The sequence below is a fragment of the Lissotriton vulgaris genome, chromosome 3_1, assembly GCF_964263255.1.
Source record: "Lissotriton vulgaris chromosome 3_1, aLisVul1.2, whole genome shotgun sequence".
NCBI lineage: Eukaryota > Metazoa > Chordata > Amphibia > Caudata > Salamandridae > Lissotriton > Lissotriton vulgaris.
In genome coordinates this window covers 1,807,185,051-1,807,206,784 of record NC_141689.1, presented here as the reverse complement: position 1 = coordinate 1,807,206,784, position 21,734 = coordinate 1,807,185,051, and the positions used below count along the sequence as shown (strand labels likewise).

The 21,734-nt window shown below is 46.3% G+C and overlaps 2 protein-coding genes across 4 annotated transcripts in view; one reads left to right on the top strand and one right to left on the bottom strand.

The window, feature by feature from the left end:
• ANAPC10 (anaphase promoting complex subunit 10) overlaps positions 1 to 21,734 on the bottom strand; it is a 497,529-nt gene that overhangs the window by 362,416 nt on the left and 113,379 nt on the right. The window lies entirely within an intron of this gene.
• ABCE1 (ATP binding cassette subfamily E member 1) overlaps positions 1 to 21,734 on the top strand; it is a 172,172-nt gene that overhangs the window by 134,815 nt on the left and 15,623 nt on the right. Inside the window, exon 17 of the mRNA XM_086962241.1 lies at positions 18,357 to 18,468. Coding sequence (XP_086818367.1) covers positions 18,357 to 18,468 — 112 coding nt within the window. The remainder of the gene's footprint in view (positions 1 to 18,356; positions 18,469 to 21,734) is intronic.

The following is a 21,734-nucleotide window of genomic DNA, read 5'->3' as shown; positions in this document are numbered from 1 at the left end:
AGACACATACTTCCACATCCCAATCCACCCCAAACATCGGAAGTATCTCCGTTTCACTGTGGCTGGCGGCCATTATCAGTTCAAAGTTCTCCCATTTGGCCTCAAGTCGGTGCCAAGGATGTTTACAAAGTGCCTGGCCCCAGTAGCGGCAGCACTACGCTCATCAGGGATCCAGGTCTTCCCGTACTTGGACGACTGGCTAGTCAAAGGTCCATCAAAAATGCAGGGTGCAGAGCGACATAAGTGTGCCACAATCTCTAGGTCTCACTGTCAACGAAAAGAAGTCTTAATTGGTTCCAAAAAGAATCCTACTTTTCCTAGGAGCTTATCTGGACACGATACAATGCAAAAGCATTCTTGTCTCGAGAAAGGCAGTTCCGACTACAGGCGTTGGCCATAAAGCTTTCCAAAAGAGTCACTTTCTGTTCACCTCTTTGCTTCACTTCTGGGAATGTGTTCCTCAGCCATAAATGAAATGAGAACTGAACCTTCTTGCACACAAAGATTTGTTAAATTGAAGGTGAAGAGATACGCGCAAGTGATTAGGTGCTGCCTGGGTACCTCCTTCTGAGTCTTGGAGGTGGAATAGAAGCTTATGATAGCGCCATTCCAGTCGGGAATGGCGGCCCCCGACGCACACTATGTAGAAAAAATTCCTTTGAACTTGTAATTTTCTTTCGAAATAAAGTTTTATTTGTATCGTTGAATGTTGTAATCATTAGTCTTTCACATATTTCATGAATCAAATTTATAATTGGCCCAATGCATTTCGGGCAATGCTGCCCTTCTTCAGGGGCATTGATGTTCTTCAAGTACAGTGTTCACCAGTTGAAGAACACTGTACTTGAAGAACATCAATGCCCCTGAAGAAGGGCAGCATTGCCCGAAATGCATTGGGCCAATTATAAATTTGATTCATGAAATATGTGAAAGACTAATGATTACAACATTCAACGTTACAAATAAAACTTTATTTCGAAAGAAAATTACAAGTTCAAAGGAATTTTTTCTACATAGTGTGCGTCGGGGGCCGCCATTCCCGACTGGAATGGCGCTATCATAAGCCTCAGCCATAAATCTCATTCCGTTGGCACGTCTCAAAATGCGGCCTCTACAGGAGGAGCTACATCTTCAATGGAAGCAAGCGACTGGCTCATTCGAGGACATTATCGAAGTCACCCCACGTATAGTGGATGCACTGCAATGGTGGACACAACTTCACAATCTAAAACAAGGACTCACGTTCTTATAAACTCCTCCAGACTTCGTCCTGACGACTGATGTGTCCATGGAGGGCTGGGGAGGCCATCTCTAAGACTTGCAGGTCCAAGGCAAATGGTCTCAAACACAAGAAATGCCACATCAACAGTCTAGAGTTGAGAGCCATCTTCCTATCTCTACAAGCGTTCCTCCCCAGAATCGCGGGGTCTTCGGTCATGGTCCGAACGGACAATACCACCAGTATATTTTACGTAAACAAGCATGGAGGGACAAGGTCAACATCAAAAGAGGCTCAAGAGTTATGAGAATGGCTAACGCTGCACGATATAACTCTCAAGCCGGAACATGTCAAAGGTCTGCACAATACCCTGGCAGACAAGCTGAGCAGATCCTTGTCGGATTGCCAAGAGTGGGAGCTGGTCAACACGCAGTTAAACAAGGTGTTTCAGGCTTGGGGCAAACCAATGTTGGATTTATTTGCGACCAACCAGAAAAAGAAATGCCGGTACTACGCCAGCAGATACCCTCAACAGGGGTTAAGAGGGAATGCCCTGTCCATGCGATGGTCAGGGATCTGTGCTTACGCCTTTCCTCCGATCCCTCTGATTCCACGAGTGTTGCGCAAAATGAAATTGGAGAGCTGCCATCTCCTAATTGCTCCCAGATGGCCTTGTCAATATTGGTTTCAGGAGCTCATGTTGCTGTCGCCGGAGCCTCCAATCAAACTTCAACCGGCTCCAACACTACTGTCCCGCAACGGGGTCAGATTCTTCACCCAGACCCTCAATCTCTGAAATTGCACGCGAGGCTCCTAACTTCTTAGAATTTCAACACCTACAAATTCCTCAAGACTGCCGGGATATCTTGAAGAAAGCACGAGCCCAGAGCACGTTGAAGACCTATCGTTTCAAATGGAAGCGTTTCTGTTTCTCATGTACTTCAAACGCTTTACACCCTATCGAAGTTCAAACGGAGAAAATTCTGCCCTATCTTTTACATTTCGCTCGTTCTGGTCTTTCATTCTCGTCCATAAAAGTCCGTTTAGCGGTTTTATCCAGGTTCAGGAAAGTGGCTGGCACTCCATCACTATGATCTTCGTCACTGATAAAACAATTCATGAGGGGTCTTTTTCGTACTTATCCTCCAATTAAACCTGCACCAGCGGAATGGGAACTCAACACGGTCCTCTCACAGCTGATGAAGCACCCGTTCGAACCGATCCACAAAGCTGACCTCAAATTCTTGACATGGAAGGTCGCCCTGCTTTTAGCCCTAACTTCTGCTAGGAGAATAGGAGAAATTCAGGCTTTCACTGTCAAAGAACCTTTCTTACATTTCTCTCAAGAGTATGTCACTCTCCGAACAAATCCAACTTTCATACCCAAAGTGCCTTCTCAGTTCCAACTGAATGAACCAGTGAAGTTGTGGGTTTTCTTTCCAAATCCTACAACCCCGGCGGAAAGAACACTACATTCTTTAGACATTAAACGATGTTTAGTTTTATCTTCAAAGAACAAAACTTCAGAAAGTCAGATCAGCTATTCGTGGCTTATGGATAGTCTCTGCGATCAATTTCTGCCATGTTAAAGCTAACCGACCACTACAAAGAACTGTAAGGTCTCACTCTATACGAGCTGTAGCAGCATCAACAGCATTGTTTGCAGGAGTGACGCTAGAGAACATTTGCCGTGCTGCGACATGGAAGAATGTCCACACGTTTACAAGACATTACTGCCTGCAATCAGAAAATCAAGAGGATGCGGCAGTTGACCATGCGGTTTTACGTCACCTGTTTCCATAAGAACCTACTCAGGTAACACTGTTTGGTTCATTTTAAGATGTGTGTATACTATTTAGTATTTTTGTTGATATAAAAGGACATGTTTCACAGATTGCTTGTTTATGTTACGCTAATGTTCCTTTCCTGTGGAATACTAGATGACTGCTATTTTGAATCTAGACATGCTTTTATTAGTAGACCATTTACTTTGCAATTGTTGGTTGTCAAACATAAGTTTATGGGGGTGCACCACAATAAGTCTCCCACTATCCGCAACCGACTTTTGCCTGGCTTACTGCTTGCTATTCGGATTCAGGCATGTGAATCTATGAAAGATACCCCAATACTGGATAAGAAAACAAGTTTACTTACCTGTAACTACAGTTATCCAGTATTCTTATCTTTCATAAATTCCCATGCACCCACCCTCCTCCCCGGAGAGTCAGTTCTCTAAGTTTGGGATACTCATTCCCACTTGTGCTAACGAAACTCTCAGGGGAACTGGCTCTGCAGAGAGGGTTCTAGAGGGTGCTGTGAGCTGATTGGTTGGTAGAAAGACTTTGGTCTTTTTAGCATAATGAGGTAGATTGGCTACTACAATTAAGGCCTCAGGCCTTCTCATAGGGCCTACTACTGTAATTTACTTTTGGCACTGCTTTTTTATATACTGTGGGACTCCCGCGACGGGGAATGATTTGGGCATGTGAATCTATGAAAGATACCAATACTGGATAACTGAAGTTACAGGTAAGTAACTTGTTTTCATACGTTTTCAGGAGGTGCACTGATTTTGTGCCATATAGAAGGTGGTGCACATTAGGTGCACCTCTTGAGGGCGCCTCTGTGAAGGTGGGGGAAGAAAAGAGTTCCAGGGCATGCCTTGAAAAATCTACCCACCCACTCTCTATGCTGAATCAGATTTTATCAGGGCAAGCTATTTTTTAAGGCCTACAATTCTGGTGAGAGAGCTCCAACTGGCAAAGAACAGGTGTTCTGTTCATTCTGAAAGGGAATTGGCAGTAAAGATGCCATTAAATATTGTTTTTATCTTGGAGCTTTTGCTGTGTGTTAACTCATTCTGTGCTCATGGCTGAATGGTTCCGTCATGAGCACAAGTGTGCTCATGACGGAACCATTCCATCATGAGCACAATTGTAAGAAAAATCCCTCTGCTGTAAACAGCAGAGGGATTTTACATTTTTTTTTTGGCTTGGGAGGTTTGGGAAGCTCTTCTCCTCCCAAGGCATAGTTTTAGTTTTCCTTGTAATGAGGATTGTGCACAAGGCGCACTGTCGTAATTACAACGAAAAAGAGACAAACTCAGTTTACTCCAGTATTGGAGCTTTCATAGATTCACATACCTGAATAATTTCCCCGTTGTCGAGACGGTGAGTCTCCGGTATATAAAAAAGCAATAGTTAGCAGTATAGCAAACTGAAAAAAGGCCTTAGACCCGTTCCCTTTTGCAACCCATAACTTTGTTATGTAAAAAAGGACCAAACTTTTCCCATAGCCAATCCGAGTCACTCAGCTCTAGAACACTCCTGAGAGAACCTTCTGCCCCTCAGATTTTCTACCGGCACGTTGTGCTAGGGAGTCTCCTTTGAGCTCTGCTCAAACTCTGGATTTCCAACTTTGTAGAAGTTTAATTTTCATTCTATTTGTTGTGGATTTGAGAATTTTATAATCTATTTCTCATCTCCATCCTTGAGAATGTCTGGAAAGGAGAAAAAGGGTATTTTTAGAGCCTGTGCCACCTGCTCTAAAAAGAGACTACACTGATGACCCACATGAAGACTGCATTTACTGCCTTTATCCGGACCACCAAACAAAGGATTGCAAGGTATGTCGCACTTTCTCTAGCAAGACCCTTGGAGATCGTGAGGGACGTCTTTTGATTTGGCTTCAGAAGATCAAGGCCAGAAAGGCGGTGGTTTCTAGTTATAGTGACCAGGAATCCTCTTCGTCAAGGAGATCTAAAAAAAGATCAAGATCTCCTCAGGCTCAGTCCTCAGGGGACCATCCTGAGAAGGCCCTAAAAAGACCACTCAAAGGTCTTCAGGGTATAGTCCTTCAAAATCTCCTCAACCAAAACCAAAAGAGAGCAAAGGACACACTTTGAGAGAAAAAGAATCCAAAAGAGCCTCTACTGAGTCTGCATCAACGGGAATGTCGACGCCAGTAACATCGACGACGACGGTGGTGATGACGACGGTAATGTCGACGACTGGATCGTCGACGACGGTAACTGGATCGTTGACGGGAATGTCGACGACTTACTATGTCGACGGTGGGGAGTGGTTCTTCAGCACTGTCGACAACAGCTTCATCGACGGTAGTATCGGCGACTATCTCGTCGACTGGCTCATCGAGACAAACTCCAGAAAAGCAGAAGAAGAAAATCACTCCAGCAGTGACTTCCCCGAGCAAGATTACTCCTCTGGTCCCGTCGCACCTTTGTGGAGGAGGAAGAGCCGGATGAGGATGAGGTTGATGGACCCTTCGGGTATGCCACAAGTCCATCGGAACTCCACATAAAATGTCAAGAAGATGACGATGAAGAGGGTTATGAGGAATACCACGGCCTCTCACACCATCGCTACCAACAAGAACCTCAGGAGCAGATGGTCACAATGCCATCGTCAATGATGATGGATTTGCAATTCATGTTGGCGGATTATTAGAAGAGGTTTCCTCCATCAGGGGTACCTCAGGATGTTCCACCTTCACGTCCTCGTTCTATCCCTGCCACTCCAGTCCGCAGTAGGGAAAGCCTACTAGACTCTTCTCCGCAGACATCTCAGGTCCAACAGCAGCAGGTTCCTGTGACAACAGATGATGATGACCACGAAGAAGGGGAGCTAACGGAGCCCACAGAGAATAGAATGACTATCGAATTACCTCTCCACCATCACCCACCCAAGTACCAGCGGATTCTCCACCAGTGGATATTGGTGGATTCCACAACTTAATGGAGAGAGCTGCAAAGAGATTTCAGCTACCAATGAAAACCACTCAGTGTTTTCTTTATGACTTTAAAGAGCCCTATCAAAAGTCAATCGGGTCCATACCAATCATTGACCACGTATGGAAGGAAGGGTTACAAGTAATGACGACTCCAGCGACAGTTACACTGATACGAGCAAGGCTGGACAAGAAATATAAGGCGCCTGCGGACCCTCCAGTGTGTTTATTGGGCCATCCTAAACCAGATTTTGCAGGCAGCGCAACAAAAGTAAAAAAAATCCATCCGCACCTCCGTATAGAGAGGGACGGCGTTTAGACCACGCACGTTAAGGCGCGCCTAAGGCAAGCCCGTCTGCGCCCGTCCGCGACCGCACGGGACCAGGGGCCACAACCCCTGGCCAAAATGAGACTCTGACATGTTGGAGCGCCCAAAAACTCCATGACCTATGTCCTGAGTATGCCAAAGCCTGTCTCCACAGCCTGAACGTGGAAGATACCATCAGCTGTAAGGTGTGTCAGTATAACTGGCAAACTAAACCTCCTGCCAGGACTGAACATACTAAGCTTACGTGTGGGCTACTTAACACCAGATCCATGAGGAAACATTGTCTTGATATTTGATCTGCTCTCTGACATGAAACTCGATCTACTATTTCTTACGGAGACGTGGCTTGATTCCAATTCAGAGCCAGACATAGTCGCCTCTCTTCCTGCTGGTTATACTCTGGTTAATCTGAACAGACCGCTAGGTAGAGGTGGGGGGATAGGGATAATATCTAAACAGCCATTGAGCTGTCAAATAGAACCTCACTGACAGCGAGATAGGAGCTTTCTCCATTAAGGTTAACACGGGGAACACTGTGAATGGCTTACTGATATATCGTCCACCTGGCCCCTCCACCCAGTTTATCTCCAGCCTGACTGAAGGCATTACGGAGACAGCCCTCCCTAGGGATAAGTTTCTGCTCTTGGGTGATCTTAACATCCATCTGGACAATCTAACAGACAAAGGTATTACTGATTTCTACCAGCAACTTCAATCCCTCCAATAATCGATTGTATCAAAAGCCCCTACCCATCTTAAAGGTCATTTGCTGGATCCCATCTTTGCCAATTGGGCAGGTGTAGAAGCCCAGGCTCCAGTACCTCTCCCCTGGTCTGACCACTTTTTAGTACCCTTTACAATAACCATTCCTGCCAGCAATGCCCAAAAGTTTTCCAACACTAAATATCTGAGTCGCAAATGGACTGCGTTCTCTAAATCTGGGTTTTATTCCGCCCTCACCAACGGTGGCAGCCCAGGAGGGGAGGATGTTGCTACAGCATCCGATAGACTTGATGAGCGCATTACCAACGCCTTAGATAGCATAGCCCCTCTGTGCTATAAGAAACCCGGGAGTAGACCTCTCAAATCTGCCCCTTGGTTTAATGCTGAACTTCACCTAGCCAAAACTGAATGTAAGCAATTAGAAAGGCAATGGAGGATGGCCTACCTCGACCAAGCTAAATTGAGATATATAGGCAAACGCAGGGAATACCACAATCTAATTAGGCGCGCCAAAACTAACTATTTCTCAGGTAGGATTGGAGAAGCTCATAACTCCACTAAGGAGCTTTTTAAAATCTATAAAGAAATTTCTTTATGCAGCTCATCTGTTGATCCCTCCTTGGTTTCAGTGGAATCCTGTAACCGCATTGCCACCTACTTCTTTGACACAGTTGCCACTATCTATTCCGCCTTCACAGGGGGGAAGGAGAAGGCAATAGAGTTCAGTGAAAACTCATCATTAGATGAGGGCGTAAATAGGCTAGGCAAATTTTGTCGCTCCACCATCTAATGAGCTTCAGCAAATCTGCCGCTCGATTAAGTCAGGTTCCCCCCGTGATCCGGCCTCATCGAAACTCCTTGGTGGGAGTATGGAAGCTCTGGAGCCCTACATCAGAGATATTCTGGATCTTTCTTTTAAAACCGGCACCGTACCCAAAAAGTGGAAGCAAGCGATTGGGCTCCTGGTCCAAAAAAAATCTAATCTCAGTTGGGATAGGCTAGACAATCTTCGGCCTATTTCCCTTCTTCCCTACATGGCCAAAGTGGCAGAGAAGGTGGCCAATCTCCAACTTAAGACTTGTGGAAGAAGCCAACCTTCTCCATCCGACTCAGTTTGGATTTCGCGCACGTCACTCAACGGAGCCTGCGATGCTTCTGGCAACCGAGACCATTAGGCAAGGAGTAGATGAGGGGCATACCATGGCTCTCATCTTACTCGACCTAAGTGCCGCATTCGACACTGTAGCACACTCCACCTTGCTACAGTGTCTTAACAATGGCGGAGTAAATGGGGTGGCACTCAGTTGGATGCAGTCCTTCCTGACTGAGAGGGGCTTTCAGGTCAGACAGGGAGAACACTACTCCTGTGTGTTCAATCTCGATCAAGGGGTTCCCCAGGGCTCTGCCCTCAGCCCCACCCTGTTTAACCTTTACGCCTCCCCTGTTGCCACCATTGTAGAAAGGTATGGTATCCAAAAGGTATCGGACGCTGACGACACACCGCTGGTCATCTCTCTGTCACGGGCACCCGATACCGCGGCGCTCAACTTCAGTGCGTACATGCAGGAGCTTGCCTCCTGGATGTCTAACAACTCCATGAAGTTGAATGGGTCCAAAACGGAAGTGCTCGTGATGGGTGGGGGTGGGGGGGGTGGGGGGGGGGGGGGCGCGTCTGTGTGGTCCTCAGCATGGTGGTCTGATTGTCTAGGCTCAACCCCCGTGCCGGATCAACAGGCGAAAAATCTTGGGGCTCTATTCGACTCTAATCTGTCTTTCGCTCCCCAGGTAAATCGGGTGGTTGGTATGTGTTTCGGGATACTTAGGAGCCTACGAAAGGTCCTTGACCTATTGCCGGTCGGTGCTAGACAAACTCTTGTGCATGCCCTGGCTACATCGAGACTTGATTATGCCAACCTATTATATCTGGGTTTTACGGCTAAAAGTCTCAACCGTCTCCAAGTACTGCAAAACGCCACAGCCCGGCTGGTGCTGAGGCTTCCTAGGAGAGCACCCTCTAAAGCCGCCTTGAGGTCCCTTCACTGGCTTACGATCCGTGAAAGGATTACCTTCAAAGCTTTATGCATGTGCCATCGCATCTTTGGAGGTAGAGCACCCGGCCATTTGAACAGCCTCATCACCCCCTATAGACCAGAGCGGATGCTTAGATCCTCTGGCATGGGTCTGGCTGTTGTCCCCAGAATCCGTAAAGCTCGGGTGGGGGGCAGATCTTTCAGGCTCCTTGCAGCCAAGCATTGGAACCTGCTCCCAGCTGAATTGCGCCTCGAACCCTCTGAGACCAAATTTCGTAAAGCCCTCAAAACCCACCTTTTCTGCCTAGCACTGCTGTAACTTCCTATCCCTCTCTCAGGCTCTCTCTCAGCGCGGGGACACGCCGGAGCACGTAACCATGCGCTTTACAAAATTCCAAAATAAATAAATAAAACAGGTAAACTATTCTCCGCGATGTCAGCTCTCCTGGTCAGAGCAGTTAATGCCCTTGCCATCCTGGGCAGATATGACAGACAGCAGTGGTGCGATATAGCTCCATATGTCGACCTCCTTCCAGAAGACCGCAAGCAGGAGGCGAAGAAAGTTCTGCAGGAAGGGGAGAGAACTTCAGCTGAAGTTATTGAGTGTGCTATGGACATAGCTACCATAGCCTTTCGTTCCCTAGGAGGAGCAGCAGATTAAAGGCGCCAGGGTTGGCTGAGGGCCACCGCCTTTAGACCGGAGGTCCAAAATAAGATTTTGGACCTACCTTTTGATGGGGAAGATCTGTTTGGACGTCTAGTGGATGAGACCCTTAAAAGTATTGAGGATACGGATACGGCGAAAGCCTCGGGTACGTTACAGTACAGAAAGGTGCCCTTTCGAGGCGCCCGTGGAAGAGGACAACCTTCGTATAGAGGTGGCTACCAGCAAGGAATATACACATCCCATTCTTCCACTTCAGAGCCCTACCAGCAGCAATATGACCAAAAGCATTCTAGGGGCTACTCTAAGTCCACACCCAGAGGTCAAGGAGGTCATTCTTTGAAGGATAACAATAAAAGACAATGACAACCTACACGTTCCTCCTACCCTGTCAAATGTCCCCTTGGTGGAAGAGTAACTTATTATTTACAGCAGTGGCAGAAAATAACATCGGACAAATGGGTCCTCCACATAATAAAATTCAGACATACTCTGGAATTCCTCCACTCCCCCCCCGCCCCCACGCCACCTACATATCAAAAAGTAAAACAACTGTCTCAGATGCGTCAGGAGAATCTGGCCATGCTCTGGAAGGGAGCAATAGAACCGGTGCCGAACTCCCAAAAAGGACGAGGATTTTATTCCTGTTAGACCTGGGGTCTCCAAGTCACATAGGGTAGCTTGGCACTAAGTAGGAAGGCTTAACTCAAAAAGGTACATGTGTTGAGTTTGCGTCTCACCCACTCAGTAACTCAGTTTCCATCCATTCAAAAATGACGCTACAACATTTCTTTTTAGGAAAATATGAGCTGTTTATAAAAATATTATTTTCTCTTATTGTTCCTGTCTGGCAACTTGGTCATTGCTCAAATCAAATACTTTTCCATTTGCACTTTTACATGAGTTAATTCCCCAGCAATCATTTCACAGAATATCATTACTGGACTCTCTGGGGACACCCCGGCCTCCTAACTGGTCTGGTACATTGGTAAACAGAGCTTCACGCTTTTCAAGGCACAGGTGAGTAACCACAAGGCTTCAACTGAAGGTTTACATATTACATTCAGCTTAATCAGATTATTTCAGAGGTTTGCCAGAAGACATGCCGTAGTTTCCTTCCCCAACCACCCCTGAAAGGAAAAGGTTAAACAACAATCCCCGTCTTGTTCAGCATGAAGAGAGTTCAGTCACTCTCCTTTACTTTACTTATTTCTCCTCCTCACTAGTCCTGGTGACTTCTTAGACTCCGACTTCCCAGTCTCTTCAGACCGGTACAACCAATTTTATTCGCTGGGGTAAAGAAAGATCTCCCTCCTGGGACCTGGTTTCAACAACCCCCGGCCCCACAACAGCCCCCAGTTTCCACCTTACTTGAGGCCAGCCGAGCGCCGCCCTGTTGCCGCTAACCGGCACTCGCCAACAGTCGTCTTCGACTAGCAGCGCCTCCCTCGTGGGCCAGGCCAAGCAGAGCCCAAGCCGGCACTGAGGGGGAGGCCTCACTGAGCTTACGGCGGTGCGGGTTCCGCCAGACTGCTCCTCTGACCTTCCGACTTCGCGCCACTGGGCAGGCGCGAGAGAGCAGTGGCTCAGCTTGTTGCCGCCCCTCTTCTTCCCTCAGATGATCGGTAACTCCTCTTCGGGTCTGTGCGCCAGCGGACACTTCTCCGTTGACGCTCCGCCCTTCTTCCTTCAAGCAGGCAGATCTTCAGAACAGGCCTGCGTGGAATCGCGCCACCTCCTCCGACGCTTCTCTCCTCACCCGGATCTCTCGCAGCAGACCTGCGCAGTATCGCGCCACCCCCGCAGACACTTCTCACCCAGCCAGGGTCTTTCAGGGCTGGGAAAGGCACTCCGCTCCTCTTCCTCTGGCTGAAGGAGCACCACAGCAAGCCTGCGCCGTATCGCCCCACCTCCTCAGACACTTCACTCTCTTCCGGGTTCACCCAGCGCCAAGAGGGACACCTCCAGATGCGCTTCTAAGTGCCGGTAAGGGGGGAAATTGTAGAGGGCCAGTTACAGACAGCAGGTATTGTCTTGAAGAGGAGAAGGGGGAAAGCAATCCAATGCCGCTTCTTCCAGGAATCTCTTTAAGAGCTTTGGCGATCAAAGTCCATAGACCAATAACAGGGCTCGGTCAAAGGCAAAGGGGGCAACGTCCTCAAGCAGTGATTGTCCACTTGTAACAGGAACTAACCACTTCTAGCGCGCCCACCTCCCCAAGCCACTGCCTCACTCCTCAACTCTCTGGTCATCACAAAATGGCTGACCTCCCTCTGGCCTTTATATAGGCAGGCCCCCAGCTTCTGGAACCAGCTAGAAGGTTCTAGATCACCCCTATTCTATCCTATGGGCCCCTTGTCTAGTGTAGCAGTTATGGCAGTTGCTGACCACCATTTTGTGTCTAGGCTTTCCCTCAGAAAAGGAGGGATTTCTGGATCTGTGAGGGACCATGGGGTCAAGGAGCACCTAACCCCAAAGTCAACACTTGAAAAATTCAGTGGACATAAAAAAAGTAAAAAGATTGAGGGGCAAAAAGAGGACAAAATAAATAAATAATTAGAAGGGACCCTCAAAAGGCTGACTGGTCTAACAATTCCAGATTCTTCTTGATCAGAAAGGATACTCTCCAATCTTGGACCTACGGTCCCTAAATTCCCATCTCAAGAAACAGTCATTCAGAATGGTGACCCTCCAAGATATTCTATTGCTCTTAAACCCAGGAGATCAGATGACCTCCCTAGATTTACAGGATGCATATTTTCATATCTCCATCCATCCGTCCCACAGAAAGTTCCTTCGTTTTACAGTGTCCAAAGACCATTACCAATTCAAAGTGCTGCCATTCGGCTGCACCGAGAATATTTACAAAATGTCTGGCGCCCGTGGCAGCCTATCTAAGAAGACAAAAACATCAAATATTCCCATACCTGGACAACTGGTTGGTAAAGACACCATCGCAGGAGGCCGATCACGCTTCGACCTCGGCTTGCATGGAGTTGTTTGCAAATCTGGGCCTGACCTTAAATGTGGAAAAATCATCTCTGCAGCCATCCAGAACGATCAAGTTTCTAGGTGCGATCCTAGATACATCTCAAAACAAGGCATTCCCATCCATAGAGAGGCAATTGGGACTAGTATCTCTAGCCAAAGAATTCAGCAGAAGAAAGTCTCTAAGTCCGAAAATACAAATTGCTTCTGGGGACAATGTCTTCATGCATTCCACTCATTCCCCTATGTCGTTTGAGAATGCGGTCGTTACAAGAGGAGTTAGACCTTCAGTGGTGCCAAGGAAAGGGATTCTTCGAGGACAAAATCAAAGTCACGCAACCAATGTTGCAGGCGGTAAAGTGGTGGACTCGCAGGAACAATATCTCGGTGGGTCTCTCCTTCCTGGCCCAACCAGCTCCGTTAGTAGTTACCACTGACGCTTCTCTTGAAGGATGGCAGCAGTCCTACAGGAGTTACAAGTCAGCAGACGATGGAACAAACAAGAACAACACCTTCACATAAACCTATTGGAATTAAGGACAATAGGATTGGCATTGTTGGCCTTCCTGCAAAGAATAGAAAGGAGATCAGTGCTAGTGCGAACGGACAATACAACTGCAATGCACTACATAAACAAACAGGGGGGCACAAGATCTCTCTCTCTCTCTCTCTCTGTCAAAGAAAGCTCAAACAATTTGGAAATGGGCGATAGATCACAGAGTGACTCTGACGGCCATACATCTTCCAGGAGACCAAAACACGACAGCGGACACCCTCAGCAGGCATAAAACAACCTGTCAAGAGAGAGCTGGATAAGGGATCGCTGGGGACCATATTTGCCAAGTGGGGGGATCTGTTTGCCACAGTCCAGAACAAGAAATGCCAGTTCTTTGCAATGCGTTTTCCATGGCATGGTCAGGCATCTTTGCCTACGCCTTTCTGCCGATTCCCCTCCTGCCACGAGTGCTCACGAAGATGAAAAAGGTACTGTGCAGGATGATACTAATAGCCTCTTGGTGGCCCAGGCAGCATTGGTTCACAGAGCTGCTCCTTTTGTCAGAGACCGAGCCAATACGTCTACAGCCAATACCAGCACTATTGACCATGAAGAAGGGACAAGTGCGGCATCCAGACCGACATCACTGCAATTAGAGACCTGGCTCTGGACTACAGAGAATTTCATAGCTTAAACATTCCGGCAGAATGCAGAGAAATCCTGGCAAGAGCTGAAAGCACTAATAGGACGTACAGGATGAAATGGAAACGTTTCTGCTTCTGGTGTCAGGGGAATGCATTGCATCCTCCTGCGAGCAGAGGCGCTTCAAATCATCCCATATTTACTAAAGCTGACAATCTGGATTAGCCCATGCCTCAATTAAAGTGCATTTGGCGGCGATCTCTAGATACAGGAGAAGCTCAGTAGGTCCATCTCTGTGGTCGGAAAGAATTGTGAAACAATTCATGAAGGGGTTGTTTCGAGTTTATCCACCCATTAGGCCTCCACCGCCTCTATGGCAACTGAACATTGTCTTATCACAACTGATGAAACTACAATTTGAGCCAATTCACAAAACTGATCTAAAATTCATATCCTGGAAGGTGGCTCTATTAATAGCTCTAACGTCAGCCAGAAGGGTGGGAGAAATACAAGCCCTTACGACGCAAGAACCTTTTCTGCAATTCATGGACGACAGATTGGTGCTCAGAACGAATCCCAAGTTTATTCCAAAAGTACCAACGGATTTCCACTTAACTGAAGCCATTAATCCTGAAAAAGATTCTTTCTTCAACCATCTACGGCGGAGGAGAGGACTCTCCACACTCTGGATGTCCAGCGTTGCCTGAAATTATATTTGCAAAGGACAAGACCTTTCAGAAAATCTACACAATTGTTTGTGGCTTTTAGTGCCCCCAGGAAAAGTTTCCCGTTATCAAAAAGGGGAATTGCATGATGGATCTCAAATGCCATTCAATTCTGTCATCAGGCGGCGGGAAGCCATTACCAGCATGTTATTCGTGGACATTCCACTAGAGCGGTATCCACTTACACTGCTCTATTTTCAGGCGTCCCTATTCAGGACATCTGAAGAGCAGCTACCTGGAGGAGTATGCATACCTTCACCAGGCATTACTGCCTGGATGCACATGCAAGAAGCGATGTAGCAGGTGCTGAGGAACCTTTTCCAATAACGGTGAGCCTCCTTTCTCATCCCTCCTTCCTTTGGTTGGTAAGAAAAGCACATTTTATTGTTGTATGATATTGGATATGTCATTTATGGGCGATATGTATGTGTATTTTGGTGCAGTTACTACTATGTACAAGTATCATGTGTTGCTTCTTTGTGAGAAGCAGGTGATAAAACAAAATGTGCTATAATTTACTGCTCGCTATTCTGATTCAGGTATGTGAATCTATGAAAGCTCCAATACTGGAGTAAGAAAACAAGTTACTTACCTGTAACTGTAGTTATCCAGTATTGGAAGCTTTCATAGATTCACATACGCACACCCTCCTTCCCTGAGAGGCTCATCTCGGATTTGGCACAAAAGGTATTATAGCACAAGTGCCCGAAAATCTGAGGGGCAGAAGGTTCTCTCAGAAGGGTTTTAGAGGGTGAGTGACACTGATTGGCTCAGGCAGAGGTCTTCAAACTTTTGTAGGTTGAGCCCCCCAGCTGATTTTTTTTAGATGTTGCGATTATGGTACGATTACGGTTGCCAGCTAATTATTTTGATGTCACAGATGGTATAAAAATAAGCAGTCACCTAAAGCTGTATTTTCAGCACTTGTTTGTGCATACTTTGAACAGCAAATATAAATAGAAAGAACTTTTAATTGTTTTCTAGAGCTGCATGAATGATCCATGACTGATAATAAAAGGGAACAAAGATGGAAAAGTCACATTCCAAATGAATCAACAAAAAGAAGGGGGGGACCGAGAGCTTGTTAACATTACAAATGAATACATCTTATTTATAACCATATTTAGCAATTTGCAAGCTGTTTAAACAACACATGGCTGGCTGGCATTTTGCGCGCCTGCCTGTGAATTTTAAAAGAAACTTTCAGGGACGTTTTAAGGATTTTCGGTCCTGTGGGCCAAATGTATTTTTGGGGCCCCAGTTCGGACCAGCTTTGATTTTATGATCTGGTCTCAGCTCGTTCATGCCTTCTTTGGTCAAATACTAAATGTGTGTACATCGGATATTCAGGTATAGTGATGTGTGTTTTCAGTATGTAATACAACAGCAGTGCACTAATATTACTGTAAATAATCTGTCACGCCCTTCTATTTCTCATATGTGAGGTCATGTATTGATCTAAAATAAACTATTTATATGGATGTCACGTGACGCATAAACACATTTTGTCTGCAAAATGTCTGCAATAGACTTTTACACATTAAAAATGAATGATTGAAAAACGCTATTTACAACATTGTGTTTTAAAATCATTCAAGGTCATGAGGGCAAGACTGCAGAATAGAGCTGGCTCTTTCAAAGACCCCTTCCCCCACCCCCAACTCCCACCCCCTTTGAAAGGCTGGGTCCCTGCGCCAGAGCCCACTTTGCCCGTGCCTTAAACTTCCCTGGAAACTTTGTCTCCGTTCTAGGAAGAGCCATAGCTGCCAAGGTTTTAGATTTCTATGTGTGACATTTCCCTAATTTCAGTGTAATTATGAGTGACATTCAACAACTATGAGTGACTCTTTCTTGTGAGCAAAATAAAAGCACTGAAACATCTTCGAACTGCTCTAGATCACTGAAATGGAAACTTAAGATACAGATACCAATGAGACATCCGTTCAGGGCACCAACATCACATGGCAGCAGTCAGAAACGTAATATTAATAGTGCTGAATGTTTGCAAAGGGCTGCAGAGTGTGCATGGGGATGCTTGCCTATAGGATTAGGGCTGCAGTGTGCATGGGGATGCTTGCCTATAGGATTAGGGCTGCAGTGTGCATGGGGATGCTTGTCTATAGGATTAGGGCTGCAGAGTGTGCATGGGGATGCTTGTCTATAGGATTAAACTGTGCAGACAGCTGTCGGTTACCGCGTCTACCCTTGACTCGAGGCCTGGGGCCTAATGGCTAACTCTCCATTTCGATTCCCCTCCTGCTTATGACACACAATACCCACCAGTTAAAAGAGGAGTGTTAACAGCAGACCTACCCTGTGCTTCAGGCGAGTTCTACCTTTGCGGGTCTCAGTATGTGTCAACACAGCCAGTAGGGCTGGATGGGGGTCCGTACCTGACCTGGCTGTATTTTCGGTTTCCTGCTCTTATTGTTCTGTAAAATGAAAGGAGGCCAAACAAAACCGTGTCTTCCCTCTTCTTCCTCTGGATTCACGGATTGGCCTCTTTTCATTTTACTGAAACAATCCGAGGAGGAAACCGAAAATACTGCCAGGTCAGTTTCATTACATTGCTTCGTCTTCCGTCTCTGTGGTCCTGGGATAATTAATGACGAAACTCGAGATGATCGGGAGCTTAATTCACAGAGCTAACAGCTTCAGGTGCAGTGGGAGGCCAGGGGTCTCCTCTGCTAAAACCGAAAGAGTGTCTGTTTGTTTGCTTTTGGTTTTAGCAGAGGAGACTCCTTGCCTCCCAATGCAGCTGAAGCTGTCAGCTCTGCGAATTAACCCCCTCCTGGGAGCATTAACAGGAAAAAAGAACAGCACCTCCTGCCCCATTGATCTCCCCTCCCTCCCCCTTCCACATACAAGAAGACTTGCACGGAGGGCACAGGGAACAAAGGTCGGATTGAAGTGGAGTGCGCGCCCCCCCTGGGAAGGTGTTGCGCCCCCCCAGGGTGGCGCGCCCCATAGATTGAAGAACACTGGGCTAAGGGAAAAGTTTGATCCTTTTTTACATACCAAAGGTTATGGGTTGCAACCAGAGATACCCCTACTAGTGAACTGGAGTTACAGGTATGAAACTACTCCTTCTGCTCTATTCCACTCCACAACACACTATTCCTATCCACAACATACTCCACTACGACACTTAATACCACTCAGAACTACGACGCACTACTCCCTCCACAACACTATGCCACTCCATGACACTCCACTCAACTTTACAACCACTCCATGACTCTCGACACTGCTCCACAACACTTTACAACACTCCACGCCACTCTCCATTACTCCACTAACCTTTAACCATGCGGAACAGCTGCACAGCTGGTGTACAACATGGCTAAAACATTTTGGCACAACCAATAGCTCTTGCGTAGATGAGACCTATTGACTTTGCCAGTGCTTGTATAGCTTTATTACCTTGGTCGTTATGTAAGATGTCATCAGAGGTGTGCATCTGTTCTTTTAATGCCAGTTCCTGAGTTTAAAGTATACCTCTTGTGCTTCACTGAAAATGTTGCTAGACCCGTCGCAGTTAGTGTATGAAAATAACTATGGAGTTTTGTGGTCTGCTTCTCAATGGAAATAAAATATTTAATTTTGTCCCCCAAAAAATCCAAATGTAATCGTTTTTACATATTTAAATTTGAATATGAGTCTTTAGTTTGACTATTCATAATCGGTGTTCATCCTGAAATGAACTCCTGGAATCATTTTCTGTTTTATGATAGCGGCTTGCATTGTACCTAACATGTTTGCAAGGAATCTAACCTACGATTATTTCACTCCTAGTCCACAAACCCTATTGGCTGGAATGAATAAATTTTTGTCGCAGCTTGAAATCACCTTTAGAAGAGATCCAAACAACTACAGACCCCGAATAAACAAGCTAAATTCAATGAAGGTAAGCAAAATGTAGCCATTTAACTAATTATTTCTGTACCTCTGCTTTGAGTATGATTTGAGTACCAGTAACTTGTATTTTGTAGTGCTTAGACATTGGAGACGTGGGTTAGGGAGAATTTAGAAAAAATTGATAGATTAACCTGAAATCCCCTCCCCTCCATTTGGAGTTGGGCATATGTAAACAGGGTATTGCTGATTCCAACTTTAAAAACAACATAGTCCATCATGGTCCTAGTTTATTTTTCCATATTTTACAGTGAGTAGGTGCATTTCCTATGGAACTTAAAAATCCTACAAAATAGCTGTCCTTAAAAGATGTGATGTGGTTAGGGTTAACCCCTTCGCTGCTAGGCCTCCCCCACCCCGTGCTAAGACTTTTATTTGAGCTGTTTGGGGTAGTTTGCTCTTAGGCCCATGTAACTTATTGACTACATAAGGTATCCACGCCAAAGTTGCGTCCTTTTTTCCATCATGGGGATTCTAAGGGTACCTAGGGTTTGTATATTCCCTTGGAGGGGACCCAGAAATTAGCCAAAATACAGTAACATTTTTTTTGTTGGAAAAATCGGAAAAAAAGGCTCCAGAAGAAAGCGTCTGGTTTTTTCCCCCTGCAAATGGTATCACAAAAGGGTTTGTGGTGCTGAAATCTCCATTTTCCCAGCTTTCAGGGACAAGCAGACTTTTTTCAGAAAACAGACCTCTTTTACACAGTTTTGGCATAGCCTATTTTTGCTATTTTTTTGTGCTTTCTTCCTCCTTCCAGTTAACTGTAGAAATGGGCATGCTAGCAATAATGGATCCTGGAAAGCTATTCATTTTAGAAAAGTAGACAAAATTCTAAATTCAGCAAGGGGTAATTTGAGTAGATCCTTCAAGGTTTCTTCATAGAAACTAACAGTTAAATATAGGAAACATTGAAAATTAGTTGAAAAAAACAGCCATTTGTGTCAACTTTTTCACGTGTAACTTCTTTTAATTATGACCGCTGTTTGAAAGCAATATACCGTTACATTCGCTGGACCTTTCTAGTTGTGGGGATATATAGGACTTGTAGGTTCATCAAAGAACCCGACGAACCCAAAGCCAATAACTGAGCAGCGTCTTGCAATGGTTTTTAATTATGTACCTGGTATATAGCAATTATTTTTGGAAAATGTATACATGGAAAAATTGGTATGAAAGACACCTATGTATTTCTGAAATGGGAACAATATATAGAGTTTAGAAATAGTAGATGTTTCCACATTTCCGAAATTGAGAGTACCCATACTAGCATGAGAATTATAGGTCATTTTTCAAAATGATGATTTCTTTGTTTTACACATTGTCTTTCATTTAGAAGGCAGAAATGCATCGAAAGTCAATAGGTAATAACAGTTGTTCTACAATTCTGCGTTACCCTAAGTCTCCCGATAAAAATGGTACCTCACTTGTGTGGGTAGGCCTTGTGCCCAAAACGCAAGGTGGACACACCACAGTTGAAAGGGACCCTTTTTTTGCAAAGTGCCTAGCTGTAGTTTTTTAACCCTAGCTCTGCCTGCACCTAAGGAAATCTAGCAAACCTATACATTTGTGAAATCTAGACATCCAGGGGAATCCAGGATGGGGTGACTTGACGGGCTCTCACCAGGTTCTGTTACCCAAAATCCCTTGCAAACAAACAATTGTCAATCAAACACATTTTCCTCGCATTTCTGTGCTGGAAAGTTCTGGAATCTGCGTGGATCCACAAAATTCCACCAACTTCGCGTTTCCCAAAGTCTTCCGAGAAAAATGGTACCTCACTTGTGTGGATAGGCCTAGTGCCCACAACAGGAAACAGCCCAAAACGCAAGGTGGACACACCACATTTTCACAGCGAAAAATTACCCTTTTTTTGCAAAGTGCCTACCTGTAGTTTGGGAACTCTTGCTCTGCTGGCACCAAGGGAAACCTAGCAAACCTATTCATTTTTGAAAACTAGACACCCGGGGGATTCTAGGAAGATATGGCTTGAGTGGATCCCCAATGTTTTCTTACCCAGAATCCCCTGCAAAACTCAAATTTAGCTGAAAAAAATCTCTTTCCACACATATAAGAAAGTGAGTTTCTGTTGCAGTACCACCCCCTCCACCCCCACCCCCCCCCCCCACACTTTTTGCCTGATACCTGATGCACTTTTTCCTTGTTGCGCCCTGGGTTCCTGCCAATCAGGTACCCAGGGCCTGTGTTCCTTACCTAAAACTGTGTTAAAACTTAAACCCGATTGGCATCTCTGGCCACCTGTCAGCCCCTAGAAAATGGTACCCAGGGAATGGTGACCAGAGAAGACCACTTATTGTGCCACCCTTAGGGGCCCTGTACCCTGGCACCCACACACTGCCTTTGCAGGCTGAGTGTCTAAGTTCAGAACTAAACAAAGTCGACACATCCCGGTTCGCCATGCCCACAAACCCACTGCCCTGGCATACATCAGTCCCCCCTCTAGCTGGGTGCCCAATGCCAGTGGTGTGGGCACAGGTGCATGAGCCCTGTGCCCCTACAGTACCCAGGGCCATTCCTGGGCACTGTAAGTGCAGTGATGCCATTAAGAGTATATGGTGCTGGGAGGTCGACATTACGAACTCCACAACACCATAATGGCTACACTGAAGACTGATAAGTTTGGTATCAAACTTCTCAGCACATTAAATCCACACTGATGCCAGTGTGGGATTTAATGAAAAATGCACCACAGAGGGCATCTTAGAGATGCCCCTTGAAACCTAACCACAATCCACATCTGGACTGAGAGGCTGCCTAGGCTGCCACACAGCAGACCTGTTGCTGGACCTTGGGTGGAGAGCCCCCCGCTCTCCTGGGCCTGCAACAATGCACATCCTGGGCGAGGTGCTAGGTCTCCTCCCCCAGGATGGGCAGGGGGAAGCTTCAAAGGCCTGCCGCCTCTGTGAGCTTCTCCAGACCATTTGCTGTACCCAGCAACTGGCCCCCACAAGTCCTGACCCCCACTCACGTGGGAATACTGGCGGGAAAAGATATGTCAGGAAGGGGGGGGGTGCCAGCCTGTGCCAACCCCACCCCTCAGGTGGGGTAGTCTAGGTGAAGCACGACCCCGGGCTCTGGCCATCTTGAAGATGGGGAGCCCTGCCCAATCATAGCTAGGCTCCTGCCCCCCTCCCACAGGAGAGGAGCAGGCTAGGGGGTGTACCCACCCCAGGACAGGGACCCGTTAGTCCCTGCCCTTGCCCTATCTGTAACGCCCCTAAATTTAGTATTTAGGGGCAC